Genomic DNA, 12,302 nt, shown 5'->3' on the forward strand with positions numbered 1-12,302 from the left:
CACTCCAATCTCTCCCCTACCTTCTGCCTCACCTTACCTAGGACATATCTGGCTTAAACTCCCTTTGATGCCAGCCTGCCCGTTTTCTCCATGGCAGTAGCACAGGCCCAGAATATTCACTTATCCACTCACACACTTTCTAACATCTCCTCTAGCCCAACAAGCATCCATTAACAGTCGAATCAGGGATGGGAAACAGGTTTCATCTAATAAACCCATTCTGAGTATTAGTGATTGTTGGAGTGCTGTGCTGAGAAGGCTTCTGTGGCTGTATCCAGGCTCTGAGCCGTGACTGATTAGTAATGTCTGCTATGGGTGGAAGTTTGGAGAGTGGTGGCACATGTGCCATGTACTTGTCATTTCTGATTTAAATGGATTCTGGGATTGTACCCCCTCCAGGAAGTACCCTTCCACCTCCTAAAGGATCTCAGAAGACATCTTGGTTTGGGATCAGCCTTCAGGAATGCACCCCCTTCCTTGAGCCAGTCTCTTTGCATCAGCCTGGCCTGTCCCACCTCTGCCAGAATCCAGCTTTAGAACCTGGCTCTGTGGCTGGGACACTTACCATATTTGACCTGGGCTATGTCCCCAACCACGATCTCAGCCACAGGGATCTGGACCACCTGGCCAGCCCGGACCACGGTAAATTTCTGTTCCTGCTCGATGCGGCTCTGCAGGCCCCGGAACTGTTTCTCTTTGCTCCAGTCATTGAAGGCCGTGACCAGGACAACACAGATAACTGAGAGGAGAATGGCGGCCCCCTCGATCCAACCTGCCTCTGCCTCTCCTTCATCCTCTGCCCCACCCTGGGCCGTCGCACATCCTGAAAGACCAGATAGAAGCAGGCAGAGTGAGGTCAACCAGACAGGAGAGGCCTCATGGGCCTGGATTTACAGCTCAGCTCTGCAAAGTAACAAGTGTTAAGAATCAGATGATACTCAGTGTGTCTGGGTACCAAGCCCTGTGGAAAGTGCTTCACGCAGATCATCTCACAGGGTACTCCCGCTGCCCATTTCACAGATGTGGAAGCTGAGGTTTCTCAGAGAGGTCAGGTGACTTGCCCAAGCTATGAAGGGCAAGTAGGAAGCTGGAATGTGAACCCAGGCAGTCTGGCTTCAGAGCCCACCATCTTAGCCCCTTCAGTTTTCTGCCTTTGTTCTAGCTGTGAGATCTTGGGCAAATGACTCCCTTTCTGAAACTCATTTTTTCTCATCTGGGTAAGAATATTCTCTATCTCGGGGACCTATTGTGAGAGTTGAAATTTAATGTGGTAAAGTTCACAGACTCTACAGCACAGACAAGGCACAGAGGAGAGAAAAGAGAATTTTCTCTAATTGATGAGAAAAGACAAGGAATTTTCTCTAATTCATGAGAAAAGAGAGTAAGTGAGGTATTTTTTTTTTTTTCCAGAACAAAGGCAGCCAATATTACACTTGCTTTAGGGTCTGAAAAGGCAGTTTTGCCGCTGTCCTCTTCTTTTTTTTTTTTTTTTTTTATTATACTTTAAGTTTTAGGGTACATGTGCACATTGTGCAGGTTAGTTACATATGTATACATGTGCCATTCTGGTGCGCTGCACCCACTTATTCGTCATCTAGCATTAGGTATATCTCCCAATGCTATCCCTCCCCCCTCCCCCCACCCCACAACAGTCCCCAGAGTGTGATATTCCCCTTCCTGTGTCCATGTGATCTCATTGTTCAGTTCCCACCTATGAGTGAGAATATGCGGTGTTTGGTTTTTTGTTCTTGCGATAGTTTACTGAGAATGATGGTTTCCAATTTCATCCATGTCCCTACAAAGGACATGAACTCATCATTTTTTATGGCTGCATAGTATTCCATGGTGTATATGTGCCACATTTTCTTAATCCAGTCTATCATTGTTGGACATTTGGGTTGGTTCCAAGTCTTTGCTATTGTGAATAGTGCCGCAGTAAACATACGTGTGCATGTGTCCTTATAGCAGCATGATTTATAGTCCTTTGGGTATATACCCAGTAATGGGATGGCTGGGTCAAATGGTATTTCTAGTTCTAGATCCCTGAGGAATCGCCACACTGACTTCCACAATGGTTGAACTAGTTTACAGTCCCACCAACAGTGTCCTCTTCTTCTGTTGGAGTCTCATTACATCGCCCAGGCAGGTTGGGAAGATGAGCTGGTTCTAATCCTGCTGCTGCCTCTGCATGATTTTGGGTAAGTCATTGCCCTTCCCCGGCTTTAGTGGCCTCATCTGCAAAATAGGGATCACTGAGACCACCTTCCAGGACTCAGGGAGAGGAAGGTGGAAGCTCCTGGCCAGAGCTCAGCACACAGGAGGTTCTCTAACTCAGTCCTTGTCAGATGTCAGCTGAGGAGTGAGCCGCCCTCCACAGTGAGGACACTGAGGCTTGAGCTGCAGGCCGCCTGTCTGACCTACAGTGACCCTGCATCCCACATGCTTGCATCACTGAGCCTCCCAGTCTAGGCCCCAAAAACTCTCGAGGTCTGCCAGGCCCACGGGGTGAACAGAAAAAGAAGAACCTAGGCACATCTGATCCGAAGGCGTCAGACCCAAAGGCAGGTCCTACTCATGCAGTGCTGGGCCTAAGGCCCTTCCACACCCCTCTCTCATCCCCACAAGTGTCCTGAGAGCAAGAGGTGGAGGCCCAGGAGGTGAGGTGCCACAGCCAGGACACGCCCAGGCCTTCATTTCCCCTGGGACCTGGGGAGCGGCCATTTCCATGGAAAGGAATCTCCAGCAGCATTGGACCATCCTTCCTGGAAAACTCAGAGCAGTTCCCCTCCACAGGGGCCAGGTGGGGCACTGGATACCCTGCAAGGCCTGCTGTGCACCCAGCATTCACTTTAACCCTCAAGCTGGCTGAGAGAAGGGTACCTGTTCAGAGAGAAGCAGAGACTTACCTGGGGTCACACAGCAGATAATGGGGTTTGGATCCAGATCTGGGATCTGACACCAGACCTGGCCTGTTCACTCTCCCTGAGCCTAGCAGCCCCCTCTGCCATGTGTTTGCCAAAGATCTATGGCTGAGCATCTGGAAATCCAGTCTGTCTCAAGGAACAGAGAACAGAAGCTTCAAGAGACCCCAGTGGAAGCTTCTGGAAAGCCAGGGGTCAGAAGCAACACGACCAGAAGTCCAAGTGACACTCAAGGAATGTTTATGGGCATTGGGCTCCTGGAAGGGTGGGACCCAAGCCTGGGGAGATATGGAATCACTGTGGCCCAGCTGCATGCACCACTGGAAAATTCCAGGTCTTGCACTGAACCAGACGTTCCCTTCGGGCCAGTAAACAATGCCATCATGTGGGGTTCCCAAAACCACCTTTCTCCCCATCTTGGGAGTTTCAGACTTCCAGTAATTTTAAACTGTTTAGCAGGACCAGCCTTGGAGTAATGGTAATCATAACTGTCCTAATGGTAACCAAGTTTGAATCCCAGCTGCGCTAACTGCTGTGTGCCCATGAACTTGCTATGTAACCACTGTGCCTGCCTTGTTTTGGTTTTTCTCATCTGCAAAATGGCAGGTGCTCTCTCATAAGGTGGTTGAGAGGATTAAGAGAGAGCCTTCGGGTAAAACACCCACTGCAGTGAGCACACAGTAAATGCTCAGTTAAAGCTGGTGATTCTTACTTTCCAGTGTGTGGGTGAGCATTATTGCATTCAAGTTCCACAGCCTGGCTTTATGAAGCCCTGAGGCCCACATTACAGAAGGAGCTCCTGCTGGATTTGAGTGACATATGATGATGGGAGGAGAGGAAATGGTGAACGGTGCCTCCTGTACCACCATGAATGACACCAATAGAGACTCCAAAGACTGGGAGACACAGGTGAACCTTGCTAAACAGAAACCCAGTATATGGAAACGCATTTTCTTGGGGCTTAGGGGCATGGAGGGGGAAGGAGTGGGATTACAGAGCCCCATGCTGCATTTTACAAGACTTTTGTTATCCCCTGCCCCTTGCTATGTGCTCTGGAAATCGGAAGGCTGTTATTTCCCCTGCTGTGTGCTTCCTCAATGGGGCCCCCATTAGAGCAGCTACTGGAGCATTTGGATACTTAGATCAATGACAAGCTTTCGGGTTCTGGAATCGGAAAGACCTAGTTCAAGTCCAACCTCTGCTGTGTGACTTTAGGTAAGTGACTTGGCCTCTCTGAGCCTCAGATTAGACAGCTGTGAAGTGGGATAACCCAACGGATTTGTGAGCTAAGGGCCTGGCACATGATAGATACATGGTAAAAGTTAGTCCTCTCCCCTTTTCATGAGCTTTTTTCCTTGGACTGGCTTCTGAAAGCCAAGGGCACAGTGACTGAGTGGGATTTGCACCCTATTCCAACTCCCAGCCCTACCTGCTGCCCTTGCTGACTCAATACCAAGGAACCCTCTGGGCCTTGGAGGGCACTCACTCTGCCAGCAAAAGCCGATTAGCTATTGTCTCCAGAGAACTGGCTGCTTGTCACGCGGTGCCAAGGGATGACTAGAAAGTGGGAGTGCAGATCGCTGGGGTAGGGATTCGGCCACCTGGAAGCTGTCCGACCCTAGGAACAACTCCTGCTGCCCCTGGAGCAATTAGGGAGAAGAGAATAGGAAGGGGAGGGAAGAGGGGAGTGGGTGGGTCCTGCTGAGGTCTCCTCTGGGGCTCCCTTGGACTGGGGCAGGGACAGGATCTGGAGACAGTGGCCATAGGGTCCAGGGAACTGCAACTGCTCTTCCTGGACCTGTGGCTATAGAGGGTGTGGCCTCTCCCTCTCTGTGTAAGCTTGGGGAACCCCCTTGGACTCTTTGGGCGTGTCTGCATGTTCACCAGTACAATGGTGAATCTGCCTCCCAGATGGCTACCAGGGCCTGGTATCCAACAAAGATCCTCAAAACTGGTTGAGCCATAAACATTTTCTAAACACCTACTATGTGCCTATCACTCTTTTGGCACTCTGGCACTGGGGGAGCTGTCACCAGCAGGGGGTTAGGGGCACTGAGTGTGCCAATCCTAGCCCTGCCATGAACATGCTGTGTGACCTAGGACAAGTGCCTAGAGGTCTCTGAGCCAGGTAATCCTTCATGTACAAAATGATGTTGGTAGAGGACTAATAGGCTGCAGAGTTCTGCAGCACCCATAGCCCTGCCCCAACTGCTTTCTCAGTGATGAGTATGAGATAAGACCTTCCCAAGGTCACACACCAGGAAGTGATATAGCCAGGACTCAAACGAGGGCTCCTGGCTTTAAGTTTGGGGATGCTTTTATACCCCTTCACTCCTGCTCATCAGGGGGCATCCAGCCCAGGCTGGCCCAGCTTGGCCCAATGGTTTTAGGGAAAAGGATGAGATGAAGTGTGGCGCAGAGCCCCAGGAGTTAGGCATTAGGTAAAACTAGACACTGTGTACAGATAGCAACAGTGTCACGGCTGGACAAGGGCCCTGTGGTCACTCAGCAAACACAGTCATGAGCCATGCAAGGCCGTTTCTGTTAGTGACAGACTGCATTTACCGCAGTGGTCTCATAATATTATAATACTATATTTCTACTGTACCTTCTCTATGTTTACATACACAAATACCATTGTGTTACAGCTACCTACAGGATTCAGTCTGGTCACATGCTGTGTAGGTGTGTAGCCTAGGAGCAACGGGCTGCACCATACAGCTCAGGTGTGTAGCGGGCTGTGCCACCTAGGTATGTGTAAGCACACTCTACAATGTTGGTACAATGACGAAATTGCCTTAGAACATGACATGTCCCTGTCGTTAAGCGACACATGACTGTATCTACTAACCATCTGCAATGGGCCAGGCACGGCAAGAAACTCATACACTCATTGCGTGTGTGACTCTAATTCCACCCATCAACATTGCCAGTGACCAGCCCTGTCTTACAGAGGGAGAAGGTAAGGCCTGGGCAGGGGCAGTCACTTGCTGGGAGTTGCTGAGCCTGGATTTGAACCCACATCCCACTGGGTCCCGAGCCCCTGCTTTGTCATCTGCTAAGAGCAGGCCTCCCTCTCGGGAAGATGTGTCTTCTGGTGGGGGCGGTCAGCCCTGTAGTGCTGCCGTCATGTTGTATTCCTTGCCTGCCCCCAGACCTGACCCTGGAAGGAGTCCAGTTGCGGGTCTTTCATCCCTGGCTCTTGAGTTTGTCCCCAGTGCGGGAAGCCTGAGGCCTGACTTGGGGTCCTAGGCCACAACTCTGGGTGAGTCCCCACCCTCCCCTCTTGGAGCTCCAGTTCCCTCACCTGCCAGATGGGGTGGGGGTGGGGATGCCGTGTACCTGGCTAGCATCAGAGCTCAGGGCTGAGGATGCCCATTCCAAGGCACTTAAGATAATGGCAAGTGATAAACAAAACTGAATGAGTTCAAACACAATGTGAGCACCAGGGATTTGGTGAAGCCGGTAGTGGAAGTTGTCCATCTTTCCTATGGGTGCCAGGTTATAAATAAGCCCCTCCCTGCCTTCCTTCTTCCTTTCCTTTTCCTCCTTCCCCCTAGCCTGCGCTCCCTCCTTCCTTCCTTCTGCTGACAGGGCCGGCGTTGCTCCTTCTGTAGAACTTCCTGAGTCTGTTCTGTGCACAGGGCTGCCCGCCCCCTCAGAAGCAAGGCTCTCTGCCTGGCTCAGGCCTTAACTCCTGGATCTTTAGACCTGGGGCGGAGGCGGGCAGTGGACCTCTGAGGACTCAACATGGCAAGGGCTGGAGGCAAGAGTGACAGGTGCTGGGGCTTTGGAACCCGTGGCTCTAATATGCTCACACTGTCCACCCCTGCGTTGCTGTAGAGGATACTAGAATTGTGGGGTGTTGAACGTGGCCACTTTTCCAGAAACCAGGAGCGATCGGCCACGTGGGGAGTGACACCTGCTTCCTGAGGTTTGCTCAGGGCTCCATGCTAAGTGCTTTGCATTGTTTCCTTCAATCATCACAAGATCTCCACAGGGCAAGTACTATCATTCACCCCATTTTATGGATGAAGACACTGAAGCTGAGCACATGGAGGGCCGGCCTGGGTCCAGGGCCAGACAGGCAGATCCAGGCCCTGTGCCTAGGCTCTGATCACTGGACTCCGGTGCCTTCCAAGATGTGGCAGCTGTTGTCAAAAAGAAATTGGGTGCATTTCATGATTTCAGACAAAACTCACTAGCACCATAGCAATGGCACAATTTCAACACCGGCTGCTCAGGGAGGGCCCTGTTGGAGATCTTTGACCGAAAGTTCCTGGTCTGTGAAATGGGTGTGAGGGTTCACTGAGAACCCCGACATAAAGTGCCACGTGTGCTGGGTGCTCAGTCACAGCTGGGCCCCAGTCTCTGGAAGGCTGTGTGCAGGGAGAAGGGAGCCAAGAAGGCCACATAACTGTCCCTGTCAACTTCCCTGGTGAAACTGATGTCTCTCTCAGGGTTTTTTGTTTGTTTGTTTTTGCACTTGGTGGCTGGGGATTGATGGAGCCCCGGCCTGACTTGGGGCACAGGAGTCCTGGAAACATGGAAGGCCCAGAGCTCAGGTCTCAGGCCAGGGCGTGGGCTTCCGGAGAAGGAGTCAGGATGGTCACAAAGCCCAAGAACTTTTGATCCCAGTGAAGCTGGACTGTGTGCAGCTGCCTTGGACCAGGGCATGGCCTGAGCTAGTGCCCCAGCCAGAGGCAGGGAAGAGCCTTGGAAAGGGCCAGACAGACTCGGGTTGAAAATCCTGCCCTACCGTCTAAGGTAGCTTTGTGACCGCAGGCAAGTCCTTCCCCTCTCTGGGCCTTGGTTTCTGAATCTCTAAGATGGAACATCGCAGCCATCTGTTTAGAGGGTGAGAAACTCCTCCTGGCACACACGAGGAGCTCGGTCCATGTTACCCCTCCACCCCCTCCACCACCTGCTATCTGAGTTCTAATCTTGTACTGAATTGGGTTGCATGAGGCCATGTATCCGAGTTGATTCAGTCCTGTCCCTCTCTGAGGAAACGCAGCTGAGGGACAGGACCGAGGAGCCAGAATGCTTTGGTCTGAGTCATGGTTTTGCTACTTTCTAGCTGTGTGCCCTTAGCAAGCGATTTGCTGTCTCAGGGCCTTGGTTTCATGGATAATAATAGCACCTATCTATAGGGTTGTTGTGAGGACTGATAATTAAATGGACTTCTATGATAATAGCTCCCAACTAGTGGTAGCTATAAAAATAGTAAGAAGTATTATCATTATGCATTTGTGTTACACTCTTAGCTTTGTTCAAGGCTTATTCAAGTCGTCATGTACTACCTTCTTTCATATTTGGTATAAAACTTCTTCAAAGGCTGCCCATTGCACATTTTTTATAATGTCCTATGTGAAAGTTCATCCCAGAATTCTTGTAAAGAGAAATGTCATCTTCCTAAATATTTTTCCTCCTTGTTGATAATTTGAGCTATGCAAATCTACCTTTTAGTTTTTAATTTTATTTTTCATTTTAAAATTTTTGTTTTAGTATTATTATTTTTTAAATTCAGTACTCTTTAGTATATTCACAGCAAATCACCCTAATTCCCTTTCTGTCTTGGCTGCCAGGAACCTCAAGTCAGATTTAAATCTCAATCATGGCAGCAATTATAGCTGGTTTCTTTGCTTCCATTCCTTTTCTGGCTGGCTTTCTGTTTGACCGCATCCTGTGAGACGTATCTCTCGTGTCTTTAAACCCTCTATGGGAAGAGGTCATGTAAGAAATCAATTTATTATGTGTAAAATTGAGGTAGTTGGCCTAATAGACTTGGTTATCCAGTTTCTTGGGCAACTTTGGCTTGGGAGGGGGCAGGACAACAGATATTCAAGGGACCTCAGAGACCACCTTCTTATTTAGGGAAAATGAGGCCCATAATGTTATTTCTTATGTGCTATTAACTTTTAATTTGCTTGTCTGAAGGTGTAGTAGGGTTATCTATTTATGCAGCACATTCATTAGGAAATGTTGAATCACAATGAATCACAAAAAAGTATTTACAATATCCTACTGACTGAAGAAGCAGATTATAAAACAGATCAGCCTGCACAGATGTCAGGGTCGCCCTCACCTGCGTGCTTATTAAAATCCAGCCATCCCTGCACTCTGGAGAGAAAGAACCAGGCTCTCTTAGGATGGGGCCTGACAACGATGTTTTCAAAAGGCTCCACAGCAAAATCTGAGGACTCTTTATTAGCTGGTGACCTCCAGCAGGGTAACCCCCTTTTCTGTGCCTTGGTTTCCTCATCTTTTTTTTATATTTTTTATTTCCATAGGTTTTTGGGGAACAGGTGGTACTTAGTTACATGAGTAAGTTCTTTAGTGGTGATTTGTGGGAATTTGGTACACCCATCACCCAAGCAGTATACACCGAACCCAAGGTTTCCTCATCTTTAAAATGGGCATAACTATGGCAGCTACCTCAGGGGGTTGTCAGGGCGACATCTCAGCCCAGGGCTTAGCACACTGTAAGTGCTCAAAAATGCTCACTAAAATGATTACTGTCGCCAGTCCAACTCTTGTGCATTTCACACAGGGAAAACAGGGCTGAGGCCTGGCTCGGCCACCCTTTGGCTGTGTTGGCTATGGGCGGGGCCCTGCCCCTTGGACCTCGGTTTCTTCCCCTGGGAGGAGAGGATTATTTGTGTGAGCCATGAGTGCCCCCCAGCGTGGATGCGGTGGCCAGGTGTGTGGGGCGGTTCGTGGGTCTGAGGCCTATCTTACCTTCGTTGCCCTCACCGGGCGGGTGGTAGAAGGACAGCCCCAGGGAGATGATGGCGGCGATCTCCAGGATGATGAGCGTCACATCCTGCAGCGCCTCCCACACGAGCTGCAGGAAGGTTTTTGGCTTCTTTGGAGGTATAAAGTTTTGCCCAAAAATTTGCTTTCTCTTTTCCAGGTCTGGAGCGGTGCCCGGCAAACCTGTGGACAGAGAACAGAGAGGTTGGCCTGGGGGCCTGGGAGAGATGCAGGCGTGTTCTGGGAATCTAGGGGCAGAAAAGGAGAAACAGAGCAAGAAACTTGCTGGTGGCTGGCCCAGGAGCCCAACATCTCTTCATGCTTTGGGCCCTAAGTCGGCTCCTGCCAAAAGCCAGAGACACCGTGCAGTGGGTTGAATGGCAGCCCCCAAAATATATATCCACATCATCATCCCCGGAACCTGTGAATGTGACCTCATTTGGGAAAATAGTCCTGTTGTTGTACTTAAGTTAATGATATCACGACGAGACCATCCAGGATTATCTGTCTGGGCCCTAAATGCAATGACAGGTGTCCTTACAAGAAACACAGACACAGAAGGATGATGGCCACGCAAAAACAGAGGCAGGGTTTGGAGTGATGCAGCCATAAGCCAGGAAATGCCTGGGGGCACCAGACGCTGGAAGAGGCAAGGAAGGATTGTTCCCTGGTCTTCAGAGGGAGGTGGCCCTGCTGACACCTGATTTCTGACCTCTGGCCTCGAGTCATGAGGAAGCCACAATCAGTCTGTGGTCATTTGCTGTGGCAGCCATGGGAAGCGAATCCACACTCCTAGAGCCGCCTCGCGCTGGTATCCTCCTTCCGCTCTCCCTCCTGTCGAATGCCGCGCAGTGGTTAGAGAAGAATCAGAAGCCACTGCCTGGATTAAAATCCCAGCGTGATGGCCCTCGCTCTCTGAGCCTCAGTACCCTCTTCTGTAATGCGGATGGTGATTGTACTTAACCCATGGGTGGTTGTGAATATCACATGAGGTGATTCATGTAGTCCGTGAGCATTTATTGAGCACCTACCAAGTGCCTGGCACTGTTGCAGACACTGGAACAGAGAAGCTCACCAGACAGAAGAGTGCCCATTTAGGAGCGGCCCTCGCCGTGGATGCCTTGCAATGTGCTCGGAGCGTGCCTGGTGGACATGCAGCTGACACTGGTGGTTTCTCCTCTTCTGGACAAAGGAGTGAGGTATAGCCAGGTGCACCCCTCATCATGTGGGGACCGGACAGAGTGGTAAGGGCCCACTTCCACCCACCATCTGCATTTCCAGATAATTCTTCCAGACTTGCAAGTCCACTCTCACGCACCTGCTCAAAGGCCTTGGAAGGCTGCTCACTGTCTTTGGAATAAAGCCCGTGTTTCCCAGCCTGGCGCTCTGGCCCTCTCTTCTGACCCGCAACCTGTGTCTGCAGCCTTGGCTTTTGCCATGTGGCTTCCGCCCAGCAGAGCCAGGCCAGCACTTTGCCTTCCTCCTGCCACACTGTGCCCATGCTGTGCCCTTCCCTGCTCTGGCACTGGCCACTATACATCCTGTCTATACATCCCCTCCTAAACTCCCTGGTACTGGGGTATGGATGACCCACAGTTGATGAACCCCAGGTGTATCTGTACCTTGGAAGAGGGGCCTGGAAGGGTGAACCTCTCATGGAAGAAATTCAGGCGTGTGACCAGGAGGTGTGTGGCTCTGGTGGGGAAGACTCCCTCTGTCCACTGTCTGCTGTGCCCCTCAGAGGCCGGTGCTTCTCCTTGCTTCAGCCTTCCTTTCAAGCTGCCCCATGTCGCCCCAAGTAGCTGGTGTGCCACTTTATTTTTCCATGACAAGTGTCCTGTCACACCCCCAGGCCTTTGCTCCTGCTGTTCAGCAAACCAGGAACAGCCTTTCCTCCACTCAGCACTGTGAGCCCCTCTCAAGGGCCCCTGCTGAGCAGCCTCCTCTCCACCCCAGGTGGACAGTGGCCCTCTGCCTTTAGTTCCCACAGTCTTCCCCGCAGCAGGCTTACCACTTCCCCAGACCCCTGTCCTACTTGGGCCGTGGACCTTGGGGACAAAGACCAGTCTGATTCCTGTCCCTCAGGGCCTGGCACCTGAAGCCTTACAATTGTCCCACCCACTAAATGCAGGTCCGAGTGTTATGAGCCTGGCCCGAGGTGTGCAGCCTGGCCCAAACAGTAGAGCAAAAATGGGCCCTGCAGCGGGGCAATGACAGTCCTGTCACTGACCCAGCAAACCCTAGCTCTTCTTGTGTCTTAGTGAGGACAGATGGGGGTGGACAGGGAGGGGCACACACCCCTCATCAAACCTATGGCCTTCAGTCTACTCCTGTGAACAGCACTAGCAGCACACTGGGGTTGCAGGACTGGACCATGTGGCTGATGGGACCTCATGGTCTAATATATGGTTTTAGGGTTCTAACAGTCTGTTGTTCATTGCCTCATTCACCCATTCATTCATTCAGTTTGCATTCCTGGAGCCCACACTGTGGGCCTAGCCTGGTGCCAGGTTCTGGGGAGTGTGATGTGCATGGAACAGACCTGGCTGCCCATGGATGTCAGAGCTCAGTGGTTCCGGGAGTTCAGCAGCCTGTGGTTTGGGAGTCTCTCTGGGGTTCTAGATG

General features: G+C 51.0%; 1 protein-coding gene across 13 annotated transcripts in view; it reads right to left on the minus strand.

Moving 5' to 3' along the window:
* The window catches only part of ATP2B2 (ATPase plasma membrane Ca2+ transporting 2), a 385,217-nt gene that overhangs the window by 78,485 nt on the left and 294,430 nt on the right, over positions 1 to 12,302 (minus strand). For all 13 annotated transcript variants that reach the window (XM_031009131.3, XM_031009134.3, XM_004033609.5 and 10 more), the window contains 2 exons: positions 9,663 to 9,860; positions 566 to 823 (listed from right to left, as the gene is read on the minus strand). In XM_031009131.3, the coding sequence (XP_030864991.1) occupies positions 566 to 823; positions 9,663 to 9,860 (456 nt within the window). The remainder of the gene's footprint in view (positions 1 to 565; positions 824 to 9,662; positions 9,861 to 12,302) is intronic.

This window comes from Gorilla gorilla, chromosome 2 (genome assembly GCF_029281585.2).
Source record: "Gorilla gorilla gorilla isolate KB3781 chromosome 2, NHGRI_mGorGor1-v2.1_pri, whole genome shotgun sequence".
In the NCBI taxonomy this organism is placed as follows: Eukaryota; Metazoa; Chordata; class Mammalia; order Primates; family Hominidae; genus Gorilla; species Gorilla gorilla.